General features: G+C 35.7%; 1 protein-coding gene across 2 annotated transcripts in view; it reads right to left on the reverse strand.

Annotated features, from left to right (window-relative positions):
* The window catches only part of LOC142530767 (DExH-box ATP-dependent RNA helicase DExH11), a 54,976-nt gene continuing 29,442 nt past the window's right edge, over positions 1–25,534 (reverse strand). For both annotated transcript variants that reach the window (XM_075636589.1, XM_075636581.1), the window contains exons 15-23: positions 23,375–23,428; positions 21,329–21,586; positions 20,577–20,686; positions 5,746–5,899; positions 4,926–5,376; positions 1,927–2,141; positions 1,557–1,795; positions 714–840; positions 1–406 (exon numbers count right to left, since the gene is read on the reverse strand). In XM_075636589.1, coding sequence (XP_075492704.1) covers positions 194–406; positions 714–840; positions 1,557–1,795; positions 1,927–2,141; positions 4,926–5,376; positions 5,746–5,899; positions 20,577–20,686; positions 21,329–21,586; positions 23,375–23,428 — 1,821 coding nt within the window. In that variant the 3' untranslated portion in view covers positions 1–193. The remainder of the gene's footprint in view (positions 407–713; positions 841–1,556; positions 1,796–1,926; positions 2,142–4,925; positions 5,377–5,745; positions 5,900–20,576; positions 20,687–21,328; positions 21,587–23,374; positions 23,429–25,534) is intronic.

The following is a 25,534-nucleotide window of genomic DNA, read 5'->3' on the forward strand; positions in this document are numbered from 1 at the left end:
ACAACGGGGACCCAAGAAAAGACCCATGAACTATTCTTCTCACATAATTAATGCATCCTTCTTTTGCTCCTACACGAGGGGCAGTCAAAAGACCCTGATTGGTTGTTCTTATACTAAAATGAAACACGTCTAACTGATGCGTATCCATTTAAATAACCCGTACCATTGGGCAGCAAGACCAAAACATTTTTGGCTAAACACCAGTAATGTACAAGCTAGCAGCAAAGACGATGTCCCTCTTAATTAAGTTGGAAGCGGTTTCCATTTTCTTGTGAAGTGCAGAATTACCCATAATTGCTGCAGCATTTCTGAATTCACGGCATGTTTCATCCAATCTAAGTATCGTCCTAACTATCATGCCTTCAGGAACATCAGTGAGTTCACAAATATCAGCAAATGGAGTTCCCTGTCAATGATTTAGAAATGGATGGTGTCAATATTAAGCAAATTGATGTGATTGAAGTAATTTGTGTTGAAACAGCTCATCCAAAAGATCGTGCACCTGGAAGGTGGTACAATCAATAGGTTTTATAATTTAACATTCAAGATGTGCACGTGTAAGTTCGTTGGTTATGAGGCTTTGCAATCCAGGAGTTAAGTGTATTTTGCTCTCCTGGCTCTATACTATCTTGAAACCAAATGTTCCAAAAGCTCGACCTCATAGGAAGGTCACAATCAATCGTTTTATGCTATAACAATAAATGCAAAAATACCTTTGCCCACTCATACACAACTTCGACTAGACCAAACTTGAGATTCTCTCGGGCATATTCCTGGGGATCAACCTGTAGTTTGAATTTTGATTGAAGCTCCCCAAGGCTTGTTGCTGTGTCATACAGTCTGAAAGTACAGGAACCTTGAGAACAAGCATGTAAGAATTGTATATGTATCTAAAAAAATTACCTTTAATAGGAAAGTAAACTGGAGCCATAAGACATCATGCTTATAGATAAAGAACCACAGCCAACCAAACAAGAAGAATAACACGGTTTGACAAACTTTGGTGAAATGATTGAAATTAATCTAGTTCAGGAGTCAATTTTACACAACTCATCGACATGAAGAATCCTTTAAAAGTATAAACAAGACAGTCCTTCAATTGTGTAGGATTGGAGAAGTAAAACATAGTTAGTTACTGCTTCAAATGGGTAAGTTCCGTAAGCTAGAAGTTAAATCCCTAAAAATCAAAATTTTTGAATAAACAAAAATGTATTCTTGTTTCGTTTGAAGAACGATATATGATAACATATATTGTAATGCATCCATAGTTCAACTGAGATGACAAATGGAATACCTTAAATGTACACAGGCAAGTTTCATTGTAACACATGCTTCTACTTTGAGAATGAATTCCATCACGATGAGAAACATTGCATGATAAAATATTCTTGTTTCATTAACAAAGTTATATTTAGCCATAAGCATATGAAAATACTAAATGTAAGAATATCAGCAAATGTCAGCTGATGCATGATGTAAAAATGGGAAGTCGTCTATATAACAAAGGTATATATCTCATGGCAGATGCAGAGGAAGTGGCTGAAAAATCACCAAACCTCATTTTAGCTTCAGAGAGCTTTGGCGTAAGACTAGGTTCAGATGTGTTCTTTTGCTGGAATACGAAAGCCGACATTATAGCCACAGCTTCTTCTGGTTCCAGGTCATCCAGTTGATTCTCAAACAAGAACTCTGTACATATCAACTCCTCCCCAGAATTCATTTCACAAGCAACACGACCTTTAATTTGCACAACAAGATCGGCGTCTATGCATCCAGTTTCCTTCAAAACATCAATCTGGATTGGGAAAACTATGATGTCAAATAAGAGAATAGAGGCTTCAGCAAATCATAAATCAAGCACCCTTTTTAATGTAATTGACACTAAAATAAAGGTTGCAATCAGCCATAAAAAATGAAACCACATACTCGGCCCTGAAAATCAGGCATCTGTTGAAGAGCTTCATCTGACATTTGAAACTTAAGAGCATTCACTTCCTCTTTGTGTCGCTTAATTTCTCGAGCCATCTTAATGTTCTCATCCAGTTTGACACAACCATGACACTTACTTTGCGCCATCTTCTGCAACAGGATATTCCATTTGTAGTAAGCCTCGACAATATCAAGGTCTTTCAACTTCAGATCTGGCAAAGATTTTCCAGCAAAGGTCAACCACAGTATGAGGATGGCGGGGCGGGGGGCGGGCGCGAAGAATTCACACCCTACATTGACAGGATCTCATACAGCTGCCATACCACTCTTATCAAATATTACAAGAATAAAAAGAGAACATGGCAGCTCAAATGGAGCTATCCTGAACTGTATTTATATCATTAACATCCCATTTTTAAGAGAGAGGTTTTATTGCATTAATATGAACGCACCCAAAAATCACTTGGATTCAAAATACTGATTTACTAATTTAGTTCTATTTGAGCGTAAGGTTGGCTACTAAAATATATTCATGGCCCTTCTTAGTACAGACAAAACAAAATATAGTCCACAAGTTTATACATTATAACAAAAAGCTAATTCCATTTTTATTTGCTGAAACTGAGGTTTTATGACGATCAAATACGATTAAAATCTTCCATCATTTTACATTGATTAAATTAAAACAAGGGCTACAAGAGAAATTTTGTCTTATTATGTCATAAATTTTTTAATAGTATTTTTTTCTTATTTATTTCAAGTCCAGTTTTGGATATGCAGATAGTAGGCTTCTATTAATCCAACTCTACCCAATATTTAAAAGAATGGGAATACAAATGGGTGATTACCAAGAAGTTCTTTAACCTAGAGAAAGATACTTGCAAAACTAGAGCACTTGATGAAATCAATCAATAAATACTTACCTAGCTATTTCCTTCTAATCCTATCCTCCTTAACAAATTCGACAGACAGTACATTTGAACATCAATGTCCGTTTGAATTTCTCATGCGCCACAGTTGGAGAAAACATATCACGTAACTAAAATATACAAGTACTCATGCAAAAAAAACCTTACTCACCAGATCAAATACAACTTTGCTTTATATTGTACATCGAAATTCACTTTTCAAATTATTTTACATCATTATTACGCATAACGCGAATGTATGGATGGGCATAAATGTGGTTGGACGGGTTATAAAGCCAATTTGCTATTTTCCTAGAGACATGCTACAATTGCAAATACTGCTAAATGGCATCGACAGTCAATTAAAAAAGAAAACAAAGGATAAATGGATTGCCTAATGCAATTTGTTAAAGATTAATAAGCAAGGTTGGAATGTAAGTGTGTAAAGATTGTAACTTGAACGTAACAAAAGCTAGCTCAAAGGGAGATGATTGTTTAACACACCACCACAAGCTCAAGAATAAACAATCGAAGCGTGAAGTTTATAAGATATTAGTGAATGGTCCATATGGAAATCCAACACATAACGGTAGGCCTGGCTTCTAATGACATTTTAAGATTGGAAATTGGACATAACTAAACCCTAAAAATTAGCTAAAGGGGGAGGATTGTCCACGTCCATATATACAACGCCGAAGGACTTAATACACCCGATATGAGAGATCTAATAAAGACATCCACTCACAAACTTGAGGTAGATTCTCTACGATATCGTAACTTGGAGACCACACAACATTATATTTATTAAGCTACATACCATGCGAGCTTTGTTGTAGTTCTATCCTCCATCTTTTTAGATGAATATTTTTTAGTCTGCATATGATTTAGTGATTTACCACTTGTATATTATTCACACATTTGTTCCTACAAAATAACAAGATGAAGAATCTCTTGCATATTAGACTTATTATAGTATGATTCTTATGATACTTTGTCCTCATAGAGGAACGCCTTTGGATCTGAAAGACTGAACAGAAAGGAAGATAACTATCAAGAACCTAATAGACATGAGTGTTTCACGGTGGATAAACAAATCATGAGCATTCTTTATTAAAAAGAAAAACAAAAATGGAACGATTTCGAACAAATAAGGATACATACAGTTAAGATCAATTAAAACCTTAATTATAATTCTCAATAAAAAGCACAGTATGTCAAAATTATCTTCTGTAATTACTAGGCCAATTAATAAAGAAAAACAAAAATGGAACGATTTCGAACAAATAAGGATGCATACAGTAAGATCAATTAAAACCTTAATTATAATTCTCAATAAAAAGCACAGTAAGTCAAAAGTATCTTCTGTAATTACTAGGCCAATTAATTTTGCATTGTATCGTATTTTATCCATTTTTTGGTAGGAAAAACAGGAAAGGAGAAAAGATTCATTTAAACAGTAAAGCATATAAATGGAGTACACCAAAATTGATATATCTAACTTTGCTTTAGTATTAAAATAAGTTCTGCTCCTTATTTCTTCCTCTTTCATCAAAACTTGCGAAGCAATTTCTAAATTTCAAGGTCTCCAGGACTTGTAGCCCATAGCTTTAAAAAATTTTCTAATGGGATATAATAAAAAACAGTAGGAAAAAGTTTCAGCCTTAAGGCCTTAGCATATAGGTCAAAATCTAAACAATGCAGAAATTTCCTAGGAGTACAGAACTTGGACGTGATACAATTGATACTATGTTTTCTTCTTTCTATTAATTTTTTGAACTCAAAGTCTAATTTTCAACTGCCATTTAGCATTGTTTATGATTGGGAGAAATGCATTCTAAAATCCAAACATATTGTAGAATCAACTGCCATATCAGAACATCCAGCACACCCTTTGAAATGGTTGTGTTGCAAAGCAGCTAACCAGCGAGGGACAGTAAATAATTCACAAGGATACTTCAGACTTCAGAGGACATCCAAACCATGGTAGTGTATATCAGTTACAGTGTTGCCACTTTACCCAAAGAAATTGAGTTTACTGGTGACCAATCAACTACATTTGGCAAGTGCAAAGTAGCTGTTAGGAAGTACCTTTCACTGGATCTAAAGCTGGTGGGTATTTATTTCCATCTGATTTCAAAATCAAAAGCTTCTGTACCGTTTTAGAATAGGCACCAACACTCACATCTTCCAGAAGCCCAACTTGGTCGATAATTATTTTGTGACTGCATATGGATAAAAACTCATTATTGTCAACTCCTCTAACCTCATAACTCACCCCAGCAGCGATACCACGGTGAGGTAGTTTCAAATTGACAACACCAGATCCTTTACGAGATGATGCTGAAGAGTAATAATCATCTCCCAAACCCCTTTTTGATTTTGGCACTAATATTTGGAAATCTGTGTGTTCTTTCTTTGCTCCACTGCTTGATGGAGTTTGCAATCCCGGAGGTATTTCAGGCGTCAACACTAAGACTATGTATTGTTTATAATTGGCTGAAGGTGCTTTGATGACAACACCTAGTAAATGATCTTGGGCCTGCCAGTAGTAAACAGAAGACCAAAACTAAGAATGGTTTTTAACATTCTTATATTTCATGCAAAGATGTGAAAAACTGTAGTAACATGAATTTATCTGCATTGGTAGACCACAAAATCCCTCTGGTGGTATATTGTAACCTTGAAACAAAAACTATTATTATCTTTAATGAGAATAAATGAATTCACTCAAACATTTCAACCTAATCCACGCAAATGAATTAGGAAGTGATTACTATAAAAGGTATTCTTATACATTGTAAATTCATCAAAGTCGTTACTCCTCCCGAGTGAAAATTAAATCACAAGTTAGTTTCTCTAATTTATATCCAAGTATAATACATGCAAATTTTTGGAAATTAGAACATACCCATTGTGATTTCACCAATACCACCCTTCCCGAAGTTAAATGCTGTTGAGAAACTGGTGACTGCATGACTGCCTCTGCTATATGATTGCCATACTTCTCACTCTCCGAATACAACTCATAATAATCCTCTATCCCAGGTTCACCTTTAATACATCTGCATTTCCATAAAAAGCTTCATCAACTCATAGTTTAATGATGAGCTTCAAATTTCGGTTGGCTTTTAGAAGTACTTTGGATTAAGAGAGAGGAGTGAAAAATATTTAGTGCTGAAGTGTAGGGATATGGTTTGTCAATTCTAAACAGCAGATATTAATGCTTGTTATTAGTTTAATTAAGCTCAAGGACCCCGGAGATATTTGACATTGAAGGGGCCATGATACCAAAGAAATAGGGACGGAGAGGCAGTCAAGTGGAGTAAAGGTCCATTGCCTAGCAATAAGATGAGAATTGGTGAAAGAAAAGCAGGAAGAGAGGAAGAAACTCGATTGAAATAAAACACACCACAAAATATTATTTCTATATATATTATAACAAGAAAACAAAGAAAGAACAGAAGCTGGGTGTGTTAAAAACAAGAATTTGATTAAATTCTAATTGTCCAACCAATATTAAACAAAAGATGCAGGAAATTTCATGAAATAAGGCATCACATCCACTCATAAAAAAATATTGGCACACGGACTTTCCATGCCGGGTTAATAAGCAATAAGGCGTGAATTGAAGAACAGGCACAGTAGAAATCCATTTTTCAATAAACCATAAGGTTTGAGAATGTTACAAAAATATGTCTTCAAAATTAAATTAGCACCTCATTTATAGAGTTTCGTTTTAGAATCAATCTCCTACATATTTATTTAGGGCGCAAGGCGCATAAGATGCAAGGTGCACTGTGCCATAAGGCTTGAGACGTAAGATGAATCGCACGCTTTATCAAAATAAAAAACATATGACATAAATTTTAAAAAATCCACATATATAGTGATTTACACTATAATATTACATAAATTAAATATATTTCAAAAGATATCAACCTATATAAATAAACAATCAATTAATAAATAATGTTGCGTAAATCATAAATAGAAAAACTTCAATCATCTCAAATTCATTAGTGTATCATAAGTGCACAGTATACTAAGGAATAAAACTTCAATAGGAGGTGAAGCCTGCCTGATTGGAATCAGTAGAAAGCAAGAAATCAAACCTGTTTTTCCACTTAGTAATTCTAATTTCTGTTGTTTAACAGTGTAATTAGAGAGCATGAAGTTTGAGGGAGAACGTGGAGATCGAGAGTCTACATGCCAATAAATGCACGCAAGATTTTCCAGTTATTAAATAGTTATAGGCTTTAGTTATTGGGCTTCAAAATTGGTTGAGATTGGCTTTATAAATTGTACCACACCTTATACGTTCATAAGGCGCGCTTTTCTGTGCCTCACACAGGCGCACGCTTGTCTTAAGCCATGCGCCTGGGTAACCTGGCTGCGTAGGTAACTGTGATCTTCTACCACCTGGAGTTATGACATGATATAAAATTTCATTTGATTGTTGCTTCTATCTTAGTCGGAATACGGCACAGTATTTAATATTCCTTCACCAAAAAACAAAATACCAAACTTCTTCAAAGCGTCATGAGCATGTTGAGATAGTTAAAAGGTACAAGTAGTCCTGCTAATTTTACGGAGATCGACAAGTCCCAACATTTCATATGTAATATTCCTCAATCTAACATAGTGAGTAATACAGAAAATTATTGAATAGCACGAAAATAACTTAATGGATGTTTGTCTTGGCATCCCACTGATGTTTGTGAAGTGACTATAACATACATGTAGTCCTGCCAATTTTGTGGAGAGCAACAAGTTCCATTATTCCTTATGTTGTATCCCTCAAACAACAGTGCTTAATACATAAAATATTTAACGTTTAGCATGAAAACAACTTAACTCATATTTGACTTGGCATTCTATTAAATTTGGTGAGGTTTGTCAGCATCTTAGTCCACCCCCTCGAATTAGTTAATAGGATGCAGATTTGAGGTGGTAATATCTAAATTTCCTCGTATCTGTCCTTCAAACTTTTAAGCAATCTAAATAAAGAAGAATGTACAGATGCCGACTACAGCTGATCTTTGTCTGAAATCGTGTTTGCATATTTGCTGGAGGATGACTGAGTACTCTCTTGGCAAGCATAGGAAAAAAGCCTTTTATGCCTGGTTAAACCTCGAGTAAATGTATAGGAATTATAACATACTGTTCATGTCATCAAGATTGAAAAATATATTTCTTGAATACATTTTTTGTGAAGTAATGTACACCTACCAATACATATGCAAAACAATGAATAAAATATCCTTAAGACTCAGAAATTATTGATATTCTCCTACCAAACTTAAAGATTTGACTACCCTATTAAATAAAATCAGAAGCTATTATTTACAAGACATGATCCTAATCTACACTCACTAAATCTTGGCTATAGATGTTGATTAAGCCAAGCTTGCCAACAAAAAATTCATGAGTTTCTTCTGATAGTTCTTTTGTAAGGAGATCGGCCAGTTGATATGAGTAGGCACATATTCATACTGATAATCTTTCCAACTAAGTTATCTTTAATGTGTCGATCAACTTCCACATGTTTGGTTCGATCATGATAAATTGGGTCATGAGGGATGCTGATGGTTGATTGGTTGTCACAATTGTAGAACCCGAAAAAAAATCAAAATCCGTATGAACCATGCATAATTGCTACTATTTAAATTAAAAATGAATATGATATATAAATATGAAGTGTTTGAATTATTTTAATAAATGTTAAGTCATGATTATTTATTTTAAAGGTAGAGGTTTAGTTTTATCTTTTCAAGATAAATACGCGAGGTCGGACCGGAGTTTAGAGATTTGAGATAAGATTAATAATAAGACAACTATTCCTAAATTTAATTTAAGGCAAGAAATAATTTAATTTGAAGAAAAAGAATGTTTTAGGATTTATTTAATTAATGGGAATCAAATTAGTAAATAAATTCTATTAGGTTCAATATTTAATTAAAGTTTAAGTAAAATGTGTAAACAATTGGGGATGAACTAATATAGGGTAAATATATTCAAGAAATTAAACATAGCATTTAAACATTTAAATTGAGGTCATGTATGCCATGCAAAAGTTCTAAGCAAGATGCTAAACTAAATTAATTTGTTAATGCATTAAAATAAATATAAGGAAGGTTTAAAATTTTAAACAATTAAAATGCAAGGTTTAAATAAAAATAAAAAATATACAATGCAAATTAATAATAATAACCAACATTTAAAATATTTCAAAGGTTGGGAACCCTCAAGTCAAACCATCTCTAATTGCACTTCTATGGTGTATTCATTCTCCACCTTTAAGTCACCAATTATGATTAATTCAAATACTATAATGCACCTTAATCCTACTCAAGCCACTAACCTAGCAAATCAGCGTGTACATGCAGTAAAATAAGAACAAAGCATCGGCTGTTATGAGCAAGAAGAAGTATTTCAAATTCCCTCAACCCCTAGACTTGTAACCCCCAACTTAATGGATATTATTACACCTTTGAGACCTCCCATATCATTCACTTGCATCCCTTACACTTCCTACAACCTTAAGTTTCGAAAATATCAGAAAGATCAGCAGCTTAGGTCGTGAATGTAGCAGAAAATCAGTAAGAGATCAAGAGGGAAGCCAACTCCGATCCCGTCGCGTCGTATTGTCGTTTTAATTTGTTTTTCTTCAAAACAAATTCCAGGCATGTATATGTTGTTTCTTTTCTCTTCAATCAAGTCCTATAGATATTTTAAAACCATCATATATGCATGATTCAAGACATAAACCGAAATGGACAGCAACACTCCAAGCAATAAGTTGTACAGAATTTTCGGCTCCCTTGTTTTCCACTTCACGGTTTGCTGATCTTTGTTGCTTACAGGAGGTTGCTCGATTCCAGGCACTCAAGGCTGCTTCTAGGCATAATTTAGAGTGTGTTAGGGTGTTATTGGTCCATTGGTTTCAGTCCATACCCTCAAAGAACGAAGCAATGACAGCAACTTTACATAAGCTGCAGAAATGAGTCACAATTTGCTGTCCTTGAGTTGCTTGAGGGATGTTCGAATCTTGGCTGTCCTGGGGACCATAGCCATGGTTTCTACAACACTCCACCATGTCTAGATCGAGCCATGGGCGATAAAATGGCCCTTGGAACGAGACAAGACAGTAAAATGGTTCAATACAACACACTATGCAGCAAGTGGTGTTCTTGGTTGCTATGCTGTAATTGTCCTAGGTGTTTCCTTGGATTGTGGTTGGCTTCTAGCCCTTAGCCATGGTCCAAGACATGCCTTAGGATGTTGGTAAGAATCCTTGGGCAGTGGTTCAAGCCCATAGTCATTTATTTTGGAATTTTCACCACAAGCAAATAAACTACTGCTGCTGCACTTTTACAGCAGCTTTGAACTTCGGTTTTGGTACTTGTTTGAGCTCTTGGTTGGCTTTTAGCCCATGGCCTTGGACTAGACAGTACCTCAATGAGTTAGGAAAGTCATGTTTTTCGCCGTTCGTGATTTGGTCGAGTTTAGAGGTCGTACGAGAATTTACGGCGAAAGGTGCCAAAATGACTCTCGAAAGAGCGTCTTATGTTTTTGGATTCCTTTCGCCTTTTTCGTGCGTTACAGTTATTGTGCAAATTTTTCAGTATGTTTGGGGTATTTTAATCATGGTTAAACGTCGGTTTAATGTTGGTTCGGGTTGGTACGAAGCCATGGTCAAAAATCAAGTTGTTTGTCCGAATAGTCTCGTTTTTGGTTCTATTGCTAAAATTTTGTCAAATTAAGATTTATTGCATGTGTCACATATTAGTAGTAAGTCGCAGCAAGCCTGGGAACGATCCAACTCATCCGGTAAAAATAAGGTTATAATTATATTACGTGCATAAAAATTCAAAATGTTTATTTTTGAGATATATGCTATATGTCTTGTGGCCACTTTATGCTTATGGGTTTGGAAGTCGGTAGGCGCAACCGAGGACCTCTCCGTCCGGTGACTTACGACCGGTTTATGATTATGTATGGGTACGGACATCCAGTCCAAGGGCTGTGATTGATCTCTACCGCCCAGTATACTGTGGTTTAGTCTGATCAGGCGCTTATGCTATGTTATGGGTCACTTGCTTAGAAACATTATCTCTACCAGAAAATTATGATATGATATGACAGAGCTCTATTGAGCAAAGCTTTTACGTATGATTTTCAGATATGCACGTAGTTATAATTATTCATGATACGATTTTCACCGTACGATTTACGATACTTTATTTTTACGTTGCATGCGATTTTATTATATATTTACTTGTTATTCACGATATATACATGTTGAGTCTTTAGACTCACTAGACTTGATTGTTGTAGGTATTGACGAGGTCGGGACCGTGGGCGGAGACCAGTGAGCGATCTTGGGACAGCAGTAGTAAACCCGAGGACCTCATGATTTAATTTATGCACTTTTTATTATTCAAACTCAGTTTTAATACGTTGGACTATTTTAAATTGATGTTTACGCTGGATTATTTTTAAATTGTTGGTTGAAAACATTATTCGCTTCCGCTGTTATTTTAAAGTTAAAAATTATTTACATGTTTATTTTAATTAAATGAGACAAGATAATTATTTATTTAGAAAAATTTTAATTATTCCGCAAAATTATGAAAATGAAATACGGGCCTTTACAACAATAAAGCTGCATAGGATCATCATACTACAGATAGTTATAAAAGGCGAGCATCTGGATGCGTGCACCCGTTGCGCCTAGTTATTACCCAGGAACCCAAGCGCAACACTTTAAACAGGTACGTGCCTCTGCCCAGGCGCGATGCTACATATATAATATAAAATAATTCAAGCCCACAAATTTTAAAGTTCAACAACAAGGCTCCTCCCTATTTAATGTTTGAAAAAGCCCTGCAATATCCATGCATACATTTCATCTCCTTGCGGCCTTGCTCAAACTATTTTTGCGTTTGTGTTTTTGCCTCAAATTCTTTCTACGTCTGTGTCTCTGCCTCAAATTCTTTCTGCGTCTACACGTCTCTATCTCTGCGTCTACAATCTACATTTCTCTCTGCTGCCGAACTTTCCAATCAAGGTAAATTTCTAGCCCCAATAACACATTTTGCTTCATCAAAAATCATAACACCAGCCACAAATATCAACTTCCATTGCTTCCCGGATGATTGGATTCATTAATATACTGTATTTCAGCAGTATATTTATATTTTATACTTTGTATTTATACTTTAATTTTGTATTTCAGCAATGTACAGCAGAATTCCAGAATAAAGTCTGTTTTTGCCGATAAAAATGCCAAATTATGAATCACAAGACCTTTGAAAAGATCCCGCATGGAATTATGCAAACATTAGAAGACTCAAAAAATAACAATAAAGTGAAGTGCAATTTTTTTGGGAAAACAACTAATGGTGGAATTTATAGACATAAGCAACATCTTGTTGGAGGCAATAGGAATATGAAAACTTGCTCAAAACGTCCAGAGCACGTAAAATAAAAAATCAGTTATTATATGGCAAAGAAAAGTGAAAAATCAGATGGATGTGATCCCTCACTTTGATGAAGTTGCAGAACAAAAAGAATATTTGGAAGTCGAAGATGTCCCGGCAAAAGGGGAACTACCTAAATCAACTTCATTTGGTCAACATTCTAATCTTGCACCTGCTTTTCGTGCAAGAAACTAAAATAAGATGGTCCAATAGATAATATTTCCAACAAGATGTTGATGAGACTGTACAGCAAGGAAAACAAAAAGATGCAAAGGCGGCGAAGTTGTATGATGAAAATAAGAAGAAATTGAGGGAGAATGCGGTGCAAAGATTTGCTAGATGGATGTATGATGCAAGTATTCCATTTAATGTTGTGAATTATGATAGTTTTAAACCATTTATTGAAGGTGTTAGACAATTTGGTTGTTGAATGAAACCCCTTACTTATCATTAAGTTATAGTTACATGCTTAAATAAGGAGTTAGAACGTACAAAATTAATACTGAAAGAATACACGGATGACCATGTTAAATATGGATGCACTTTGATGGCAGATGAGTGTACTGATAGAAAAAATAGGACATTAATTAATTTTTTGGTAAATGGTCCAACAGAGATTGTTTTTATAGAATTTGTGGATGGGTCGAGCTATTCTCACACGAATGCGAAACTGTTTGATTTGTTCGACAAATATGTGCAACAAATTGGGGCAAAGAATGTGGTTCAAATTGTTACTGATGGTGCAAGCGCAAATGTTTTAGCTGGTATGGTTTTAACTTTTAAATTTTGATATCAGTTAATTCACTTTATAAAAAACTATTATACTATTTAAATTAAATTCTAACTTCTAATGTGCAATTTTTATATTGTATTTGAATTTTACTGAATAGGGCGTCATTTGGAAGCACATTATCCTCACTATATTGGTCTCCATGCGTTGCTCATTGTTTAGATTTGATGCTTGAAGATTTCGTTAAACTTCCTCACTTGAAGAAGTAATGTGAAAGGGCAATGATGGTTAACGAATATATATATAACAGGCCCCAAGTTTTAAACATTATGAGAGAATTCACGAGACAAAAAAATATGGTTAGAGCTGGAAAAACTCGTTTTGCAACATTTTTTTGACTTTATAGCGATTACAAAAACACAACAAGTAGATCTGAAAAGGAGACACCAAGTAAACGGGCAGCAAATGTTATATTAATGCCTTCATTTTGGAATACAGTCGTTTATGTTGTTAATGTGGGCGGTCATGCGGTTAAAGTTCTTCGATTGGTTGATGAGAAAAAATGATCCCGTGTTTGACGAGGATAGTCTGACATGGGGTGAAGTTGGACGAACTTCTGGGGTTGATGAAGATGCCTATAATTTTAGATCTCGATGTTCATCCTGTACAAAAGAAGCAACGGTTGGTAGGAGTACGTTAAATTCGTATAAAAGAAGATCTATCCATCGTTATAATGAAGACAAAGAAATTGATTTTGGTGAAACCGATGAGGAATCAAAAGGATACAAGTCTGGAGCTTCAGCTTCTAAAGATGATGATGTTGATACAGTTGACGAGAATGAAGATGAATTTGATGATTTAGTTTTTTTGAAGTTTTTTTCTTAACATACTATGATGACCTTATGACTTACTAATGAATTTTAGACGTTGTCGTTTGTTTTTTGTTATGATTTATGCTACATTATCTATTAATGGTTTTTTATTTATATTGTTTATTATCATTGTGAAAAATATTTAATTTAAATAATATAAATTACTTTATATATGTTGATTTTAAAATTTGTGTCAAATAAGTTTTACTTCAATAAAACGTGCGCTTCAAGCCCCAAGGCAAACTAGGATTTTAGTTCATCATGCGCCCCAAATAACTATGTTACTACAATTCTCAGCTCATTCAATTTTATCCAGATTAGTTCGCACACTCCATGAAGCCATTGCTCCGAACTCTAGTTCTGCGCTACTTCTCGCAACAACTGATTGTTTCTTATTTCTTACTACCACATGTAACTATATTTCCCCAAACAAATGTATAATACCCTGAGTTAGTCAGTTATGGAACCTACCCAATCTGCATCAGTGAATGCATGCACACTATGATCATCTTTCTTTGCAAAGAAAAGTCCTCTTGTTTCAAAGTACCTTAAGATTCTATATACTGCATTAAGGTGACATTACATGGTGAATGCATATACTGACTCACCAAACTGACGGAAAAGGTAATTATCTGGCGAATATCGGCTAGATAGATGAGTTTGCCAACGAGACGTTGATATCTGGATATAGACTTCCTCTTATAGAGAGCAAGGCATTTTTTATATCAAGATGATGGAAAGAACAATCAAGATTAGTTGTTATAGAGAGAAGTATTCTTACAGGTAATGAGTTTTGCAACTGGAGCAAAAGTTTCAGTGTAGTCTATTCCATAGGTTTGGGTAAATCCCCGGGCAACCAAGTGTGCTTCGTACCATTCAATGGAACCAACTACTTTATATTTGAATGTAAAGACCCCTTTGCAACCTATTATATTCTTTCCTTTGGGCAATTGACATGATTCACAAGTAAATGAAGAATTTTATTATCAAATTAGAAAAACTAGGGTGGCCAAGACGATAATGCCACATCATAATTTTCCTAATACTAGAATCAGAAGCAGAAACGATACTGCACAGACTTAGTTGACTCAAAGACGAAGCATTATCAAGGTAGTGCAGACCATTGTTAATCCTAGCACTGCCAATAATTTTCCCCGATGGTAGAACCAATGCGGGCCACTGAACACAATGCACCAGGAGCAGCAGGTGTGTTATTCGGAGACATATATCAGAGGAAACCACAATACAATTCAATTTGTTCAATCCAATCCTTAGAATAAGGAACAGAGAAACCACGGTACCGCGTCTGTACCTGAGTAGATTTTTCAGATTGAAGGCTACACCAATCAGATCGTTTCCTTGGCTGGCAATCCGCCGGTTAGCATAAATCTCCCAACATTTGTCTTTGGTGTGATAAGGACGATTGCAATGATCACACCAAGGTCGTTTGCCTTGACGGCGTCACAGAGATTTTTAATGGAGACAACGGTCGAGACGTCCGAGTTTGGTGGAGGAGAAATAACACGTCGGAAAGCATAACTTTGTGACGCATTTCTTCACGCCGGATTTCAGCAAAGGCATCTTCCGGAGATGGGAAAAGATCACGTTCGACAACACGCGCACAAACATCATCCAAGTTGCTAATGAGACTAGCCAAAAAATCAAGCACGCGCTCTTGCTCAATGTGATGTTTCCTGAAGATCGGAAAAATATTGTGACAGATTTGGAGCTCCTTGAGTTTTGAAAGCAACTCAAAGGCTTGAGATGCATTACCAAAATCAAAATACATCCTCCAAGTAGCATCTCATACATCTTTAGCGGTTTTGAACTAGAGATAGCGGCGGCTAATGTGTGGCTTTATAGAATTGACGAGCCATGAAAGAACAATTGAGTTTTCAGCATGCCAGTTGGAATATTTTGGGTCGAGGCAGACAGTGATGAGACTGCACCAGTAAGATATCTAAGTTTAATACAGGCACAAACAACAAATTTGACAGATTATGCCCATTGCCAAAAAAAATCTATTGAGTTTATGGGTAGTATTTTGTAGAGCAGAGAGATCAGCGCCAGAAAAGGAATTGATGAAGCTACGAGCTTCTTCACCCAAGGTGTCACCAGAAGAAAGAGAAGACTTTGCGGAAAACTATCGAGCAGAGATCTCGCAGAAAGATGGTTGTCCGCATGAAGAAGACAGTCGGCGAGATGGTTAAGGTTCACGCATGGGCAGAGACGTGCAGAATATATGGTTCGCCTAGATAGAGTCGCGTGCACGGAAGCTAGGGATGTGCCTGGACAGAGATACGAGCGGTATTTGGGGTTTCGCATGGACAGAGATGCATGCGGAAGCTAGGGTTCGCGCAGGAGCAACGTGAAAAAAAGGGCGACGTCTAGGGTTGCACAGGAGAGGCGCGCGACCTGGAGGAAGCTAAGGATGCGCGTAAGTGCAGTACGAAAAAAATTGTGTGCGGCGGCTAGGGTTCTGCGCATGAGCAGCACGGGAAAAAATTGGGACACGGCTGCTACGGTTTAGACTCAACAGACCCGGCCAGGTGGGAAGCTACGCACTATACAAATCCTAAACCCTAATTGTCATTGGCTCGGGTGCCATGTAGAATGTGGGAAAAATATATTTCTTGGGTATATTTTCTGTGAAGTAAGGTCGACTTATATATACAAAACAATTAATAAAGAAAATCTGACTAACAAATTAATGATATTATCCTACCGACCTTGAAAGATTTGACTACCCTATTAAATAAAATCAAAATATTTTGTCTACAAGACTTGATCATAATCTACAAAGATGAAGAACAAGATGTAACGCAGTACTCATGCACTCAAATTATGAAATTTATGCGCGGTGAAACAGCTATAAAGCTTACCATGAATGCAAAGTGGAGTGTGATATTCACAGAAAATCCCAATTTGTTCAACATGAGATATAACATGAGAAACGAGATATTTACTGTGATATTCAGAGAAATCCACATGATAGCACGAGATATCGAATATAAGAGATCTTCGGAATGAAGGATAAATTTAATGGTTCTGTAAGTTCAAGTTGCCACGATAACATTTGTATCATCACCACGATCAAATTAGTAAGCAATTAGTAAAGAATATGAAACGATGCATGGATTTTTAGGAGAAAAGAAAAATAATCTGCTGAAACCCAGTGGATTTTAATACACATGTTCTAGTCAAATAATCCACTTGAAGTCATCCATTGATTTGAATTATATTATTATTCAATCCGAGATGCTTTTAAAATGCAGTTGTGATCTAAGTCACTAAAAGCACAAAAACATGAATAACAATTATTCAGAGTTTCATAATGCACTAGAGTGGTAGTAAAAATATTAATAAAAAAACAAAAAGAAAATTGCATTTTTGGTTCTGCATATTTGTCTTTTTGCGATTTTGGTTCTCTATATTATCAAAGTTCATTCTTAATCCGTTATCTTTGTTTTTTTTGGCAATTTTAGTAATTTTTTCAACATGGCGCTTATGTGGCACCATTGCGATGTTGATGTAGTGTTGAAGTGTGTGATGTCACATCAGTATTCCCGATAAAAAATATTAAAATCGCAAAAAATCAAAAGATATAGGACTGAAATTGAAATTGATAACACAGAGGACCAAAATCGGAATGAAGCAAACATACATGACCAAATATGCAATAACCCAAAAACAAAATAGTACTAAATATTTAATTAAGTAAAATCCAGCCCAATTTGCAATTTTTATGTTGACTGAAGATTTTACTCCTGAACCTTATAGTTTTTTTTTTTTTTTTTTGAGAAAAAGCCTTTTATAGTTTATAACACAGTTTTTAGCACATAAAACGCAATACCTTGTGCTGACAAGATTTATGTATAATACTGTCAATATTTTCATTGGTTTAAGATGGCATGTGCACAATATTTCAACCAAATCTACACAAAAGTCATTGTTGAGAGAATGGATGCTCCCCAGGAGAAGTAATTTCAATTGGTTTTAATGACAGTGAGCGGGCGGCGGCACATATCAACCACTGTGCTTTAGTAAAACTACAGAAACAATGCCACTAATGGAAAAGTCTTGTAAAGTCCAAAAATACGAGAACGTAACCCAACTGTATGCAAATCTAGGGAAAATGAAAAATGACTAATTAAATAGTTTTAATGGCATGGATTAATTATGATATGCATGATTACATGTCTAAAATAAGTTTTTTGTTAGAATGCATAAAAATATGTTTTAAAGGTTATTCGAGACGCGATTGAGGAACGGAGACCGAAGACCATATGAGTGAGGTGTTTTGATATGAACTTTTCGAGAACTCGGCTGATATTTTCACCACCTTTTCTAGACAAAATATTTTAAATATTAACTAATGGGCTTAATGGGCCTAATATACTAGGTTAATGGGCCTAAACCTTGCATGCTATTTTATATTAAAAACAAGATCCTAAAACCCTAACCCTCAGTTGTTAAATCACACGCCCCACCCTCGAAACAACTAAGACTCTCAATCGTCTCACACCACATGTCCAAGACAAGCAATTCACGTGAACTTTAAGAAAAATTCAGCAAGGCCCTTTCCGTCGACGTTCCTCGCATCGCCAAGCCGTTTTTCGTGCGTAATAAATGCAAAGGCAAGCCTTAATCTTTTTTTCTCATCAATCACACCATATTATATGTTTGATGCACGTTTGCATGAAAAAAATATGAACCCATGTATTATTTTCGTTTTTATGCCATGTTATGCCCAAAACTCAAGTTTTCATGATTTAAAACTCTTGCTATTGATGCATGAAGGAGCTGCTATGGTAAGGCTATGGGAAGGGATGTTTTCAAACATGTTTAAGGACCCTTACATGCATGTGAGAAGGCTGGACAAGGAGGGTAACCAAGATGAACGAAAATATGGGTTGAAGGTAGGCTAGGGTTTCGGCTAGGGCATCCTTGAGGGCCACGGCTCTTAGCTTCTGATAGGGCATGACCAGGGGACCTTAGGGGGATGCGTGATGGTCCTAGGGAGGCTGCACGGTGGCTGGCTCGAGGGCTAGGCATGAGCTGTGCCTAGGAGAGTCGCGCGAGGCTTCTTTGGAAACGGGTGAAGGGCTGGGCGCATTAGGGGTGCTAGGTTTGGTCCAGCAGCATGTTACGGGTTCGGTCTAGGTCCTAGGAGCCAGGAGGGTTAACTAAGGTCTGTACATGGTGGTTAAGGGGCTAGAGTCGAGGCAAGTTAGGAATCAAACCAATCAGGGCTAGGGTTTTGTGCAGAAACATTCAGAAGGTTCCTAGGCTGGTCTATGGGTCCTGGATGGGCTGGAATTGGGTCGTATATGGGTTAGTTAGATGTCAATAAGCTTTGGTTCAAGTTGGGTAAGTTTTGGTTAAGTTTCGAATCCATACGAGTCAAAATCGGGATGCACGTCTAAGTTTAAAAACGAATTGGGAAATTAGTCGAAGAATTTAAGTTTACGACTAAAAAATATCTATACGTGTATGTACGATGATATGTTAAGTATGGAATGATTTGGGTCGTCGTTTTAATGTCTAAGATTGGGAAAGTTAGGGTTTCAGGGGCAAAACGGTCATTTTATACCTGAAAAATGTTAGGATTCCTGACAGTGCCCTGAATGCTATATTAAATGTTAAAACGTTTATTTCAAATCTTTATGAAGTTTTATAATGAAACGTTAATGCTAAAAGATATGTTGCATACTTGGTTTAAAAGAAAAATGATTTATATGTACATGAATTTTTATAAGTGATGGAAATATGAAAAGTTGAAGGAGGTGAATTGATTGTGACTAATTCGATGATACGATGATATGTAAGGCCAAGGCTCCGTGGACAGGTGAGAGTGTCACTAATATCCCCGTCGCCCGGTACCGTGGTAATACGTAGATGGATTCATCGACCTACAGCTAATACGAAAGTCAGAACTGAGGATCTGAATTCAGTGAAAAGATAAACGTATACGTATATGATGAAAGGAAAATGTTTAAAGCTTACATTCATGTAAAGCTATTTTATTAAAAGTATTTTCACTGTTGCTTGTGAATGTATATGTATTGCCTGCTATCATGGTTAAGGTTTGTTGGGTCAATAGACTCACTAGCTGTGATCGATGCAGGTGAGCATGATATTAATGGAAGACTTGATGGTTGAACTAGCTGAACTGAAGGTGCACACAAACTAGTTTTCCGCAAAATTATGTTTAAGACTTGAGCTACTTTAAAGATTTTATGAGTTATGATGCTTCTGAGAGGTTTTTAAGAGGATGTTAGAGTTAAGTTTATTTTTGAAATAATGTTAGCTTAGGGTTGGTTGACGTTTACGATTTTATGTTTTAAATGCGTTCTTTTGGATTTTCAAATAATAGTTGATGGAATTATTTTAAATAGTGTCAAAAATATATATATGTAATTACATATTTCGGCCAAATGGTATGAAAAAAGAAAAAATTCTAGTGCAGTTTAAAGAAAAACAAGTAGTGGACATTTCAAGTCCGAACGACCACAAAGAATCATGTATCTGATTCTCATGAAATCAGCAATTAAAACCTAATTTTATCAGAACAGGATAAGCTAATAGAGAAGAAATCATTGATTTACTCTAATTTGAACTGCAACATAGCCCATAGGTATATTGACATGCTTACTCTATTATTTTTGTTGGTTGAGCAAGCTTTCGCATCAGAAGTTGCTGTTTCTCTGGAAGATTCTTCTGAGCATGAAATTCAGCAAAACTTCTTTTCAGCATGTCTTCCACCTGCGGTGATGTATCGCAACGTGCACAGAAGAAGCGTGAAAAATAGTATAGCTCAAATAATACAGTAAGCTATCATCATAAACAATAGATAGCAGCAGAGAATAAATTCTTTCATTTTGATCTTTTTTGACATGGTTACCTTTACTAAATCAACTACCTATCCACCCTCCTTTACCTACCTGTTTCTACTAAAAATGTATCCCCTTAAGTAAAAGAATTTTCATTAAGCGCAACCACATATTAAACGACCAAAGATCACATAAGCAACGGCCAATAGGTAAAAAAAAATCAATACTAAAACATGATTGAATAGTTTCTAATACTCTTCACAGTAAATTTCAGTGGCCATGATAGGTTGTGGAGCGACATCAATGCATGGGTCTAGAGGAGACATTAGCAAGGCTCTCAACATGGTGGTCACAAAGATGAGGGTGGATTGGCAACTGTAATTTAACTTTCTGGACAGTAAATGAAAGTCAGCCCTCGACAAAATTTTATTGAACTCAAATATATTGGTACATTCCGGAGCTAGGCCAGTTGCCTCTCTCATGAAAATGCTTCTGCTTCACTGGTCATATTAAATCATATACCATGTACTCACGTTCAAAAAACTTTCTTCTAGTAAGTCAACGCAGAATATACCTTCAACTCTTCAACACGTAGCAGATGCAAGATCATGATATATGTCAATCGAAACTGAGATTCAAGCCTAGTTGCGCTCCCAACTAAAACATGTTTCAAATCCTTCTCTTCAGGAATATCATCACGACACATCACAACTACTGTACCAATTTTATCAAGTCCTCTCCTACCAGCCCGACCAGCCATCTGAGTATATTCTCCGGGAAGTAATTGTCGAAATTCCCTGCCATCGAATTTCCTTAAAGAATCAAAAACAACCTGCCAAAACACAAGAGAGAGTTGCCAACAATACTGAGAAAAAGATGCATTATTGTTCAACCTTTGTTTCTTATATAAAATTGATGGATATTGAGCGAAAATGAAGCTTTTAATCTGTTTATAATATATTTTATTGAGCAAAAACGGGGCCTCAAATTTATGCCAACACTTCACAACAAATTTAAGCTAGTAACTGAGAAAAACTGGGGCCTCAAAGACCATAGGGCCTTCGTTATTCAAATAACGTGTAACAATTACAAATCCCAGCCGAGGGAGTCAAACATTAGTGTACGTAAACTTGATGTGAAAGCAGAAAGAAGTGTAAAGCATCAATATGTTCCAGCATAACTTAAACTGTCTCAGGGATCGTGCTCATGTTTCAAGTGATATTAAACATAGGAAGAAAAAAAATATAATGCAAAAATGAAATGAACTGAAATGAAGCAACAGTACCAGGTTTAAGTAAGATCGAGAGTGCAGCTAAAATATTTCAAGGGATTTTAAGTCTCAGTTGAGGTATATATCATCAATTGCATCAACAATGATAAAGTTTCCATTTCTTTAAAGCTAAAGCCATGCATAGGAATATTACACATTGGGTACCATATTGATAATATAGATGAGCTTGTATTCAAATAGAACTTGTTGGAAGTGGGTAACATGATCATTGCGGAAAAGTGCACTGCTAAATTTGAGACTATTCATTTGTGAAATTATCGAGATTATACTACCCAAATTAATTGCTCATATGATTATTGAAAGGTGAAAAAATAGCTTGAGACACAGAAAGAAGTTAACAGTTCTTGTATGATTTGCAGAAAGCGGAGATGAAGCATCATGTACTGCGTGGTACGTCATAAACCAGATCCTTGATGAATAAGAAAATGCATCCAATGGCGTTGTTTATCCAGAAAATTCCAATCTCCACTTAGCTGAGAGTTCCTTCGATGTCAACGAGGTTTGAGTTCATAATTACGCCATGACATAACTCATGCCATAAGGTTATTCTTAAAACCACTGCTTAATCAAATTAAGTCCAAAATCATTAAAATATTCAGGAAACAGTCGCTTTTCGAGGCAAGTAGAATTTTTATAGCTGAAAAAGCTAAACTCTCCCTCTCCAGCTTGAGCTCTTCTTCCAGTTAAGCAAAAAATCTATTTAGTTAGCATTATTATTTTTTTCTGGGATCATTACTTAGTTAACATATGCACCAAACCCCTGTTGGTGATTACCAGTATGTACCTTGTTTCACTCTTACCAAGGTTAACATTTTAAGACCCTAGCAAGGCTGGTATAAGAGTAAGTTTTCCTTTGGTTGACATATATTACGTCAATACTGTGATCTTTATGCATATTAGTTAATCATTTATAGATAAGAAAGAAAGCATACAACCATACACCCAAAAATAGAGAGAGAACGAGAGAGTTAGGGGAGGGGGAGGACACAAAAGTCTGATAAAACCAAAAGGATACAGGAGGATCTTATTACCCTAATTATCCACTGCTAACTTCAATAGCAAAAAAAATAAGTGAATAGTGATGTTCCCTTCAATAAATTAAAATCTAAAATGCTTTCAACCAGCAGAAACTTTGTGTCATTCAATCAAATAATCGTTGATCTGCTTCAAAACCAAGTTTAGGTCTTTGCTTAAACTTTCAACAAAAACATAATAACTACATAATAGTTAGTAGGAAATAAACACCACATATATATAACATCATATATATACAACAACATCTTCGGCATCATTCATTGCAACACAATTCAAAGTAAGGTGACACCTCACCGTCCTTGCAGGGGCATTGACTCCCATTGCAAATGTCTCTGTTGAAAACAAAACCTGCAGATAACGACAAGGTCAAGAAACATTGGAAGGCCAGAAAAAATGGATAATTCATGCCAGTATGTCTTGGTAAGTGTCACGCACATATGCATGTTTGAATGTTGAAAAGTAAAAAACATCAAATCGAATACACCAATAAAAGTGACCTGGTTTTACCTGAAAATAATCGACTACGAAGCAACCCCTGTCAAACCTACTGATCTAGCAGATTTCACTAATGCATACTGTCTTTTTCTTTTGACTTAATTCAGTTTTGTATGGATCTAAGATGTCGGTGCGAAAATATTACTGAAAAATTCTCATGGAATGAAAAAAGAAATGCAAGGCTTCTGCAATTGTCGTCATGTAATTTATTTGTTTCATTGCCACAACTCATGATAGTCAATTACATTTCAAGGATAAAAAGTGTAGAATGATAAGAGAATATACCATAGAGAACCTATTTTCTCATTGATATTCAAAATGAAATACACCTTAATTTATAAGTTTAACATTAGCCCTACCATATGGAAAGTAATTTACTCCTAATTCATCTTCATAATATTCTAATAATACAAGATTGAGAATCCTAGGGATTAATAAACAAAATATTCAACACTCTCCCTTAAGCTGGGTGGATATCCGTTTGTCATGCCCAGCTTGGACTTCAACTCTTCAAAGGTAGGCCGAGCAAGAGATTTTGTCAAGATACCTGCAAGTGAGACGGAACGTAGTGAAGATCAATTATTTTCTTCTCAATCTCTTCACTTATTGTGTCTGTTGATCTCAACATTTTTGATTCTATCTTGATGCACCGGATTCCTGGCTATTTGTATGGTTGCCTAGTCATCACAGATCAATTCTATTGAATGATTGTCTTTCAATCTCAATTCGTTGAGCAGTCTTTTAATCCACGTTCCTTCATAAATTCCATTAGACAAAGCACGATATTTGCTTGCTCCTCCGAGCTACAACTGGCTATTTTTTACTTTTCCATGTCACAAGATTTCCCTAAACAAAATAGCAATACCCAGAAGTAGATCATCTATCAATTGGAGAACCAGCTCAATATGCATCAATGTAAATTTTGACATTCCTGACAATTGTTTTTCTAAAGAGTAGACACTTGCTAGAGATTCTTTTTAGATATCTCAGTATGTGATATCCTACTTCCACGTGTTTCTTAGTTGGACTATTCATGTGTTGACTGATCACACTCACGACAAATCCAATATTTGGTCGGGTGTGAGAAAGGTATATAAGTTTACCAAGTGTTGATATTTTCCCTTGTCAGTAGGGTTGGTTTGCAACCTAAAATCCAGGTTTCTTTTAACAGATCTAGAACATATTTTCTTTGAGAAACTGAGATCCCACATAATGATCTAAGCCATTTCCATACCCAGAAAATATTTAATAGGTCCAAGGTCCTTCATTTCAAATTCTTTTGAAAGTATTCCTTTTATCCGATTCAATACTCTCTCATGATTTCCAGTAAGTACAATGTCATCCACATAAACAATGAGAACTGTAACCTTTCCATCAGAATTTTTAACAAACAAGGTGTGATCAGACCGACACTGGAAATATCCGTCGTAAGTCAAAATATTTGTAAACTGACAAAACTATGATCAAGGCGATTGTTTTAGCCCATACAAAGATTTTTTCAGCATGCACATTTTATTCTTCATTGCTTCAGGCATAAAACCTGAAGATATATCATGTAGACTTCTTCTTCAAGATCACCATTTACAAAAGGATTCTTGACATCCAGTTTGGAATAAGGGTCAATTGAGGTAGCACTCCGATGGTGTTAAGTCTGGCAACGGGCGAAAATGTCGTCTAAATAAATTCCTTATGATTGAGTGTACCCCTTCGCAACTAGTTGTGTTTTGTACTGTTCAATGATGTCGTCTGCCTTATGTCTAACTGTAAAAATCCACTTGCACCCCATTGTTCATTTTCCTAATGAAAGTTCTGTAATATGCCAATTGCCAGATTTTATTCTTTTCGGGAGCTTTAATTTCTTCAAAGGACGCTTCTTTCCATTTTGGGTCTTTGAAGGCTTGCTCTATAGATGGAGTCTGAATTTAATCTATGCTAGACACAAAAGCACGTTATGTAGGA

This window comes from Primulina tabacum, chromosome 2 (genome assembly GCF_025594145.1).
Source record: "Primulina tabacum isolate GXHZ01 chromosome 2, ASM2559414v2, whole genome shotgun sequence".
Lineage (NCBI taxonomy): Eukaryota > Viridiplantae > Streptophyta > Magnoliopsida > Lamiales > Gesneriaceae > Primulina > Primulina tabacum.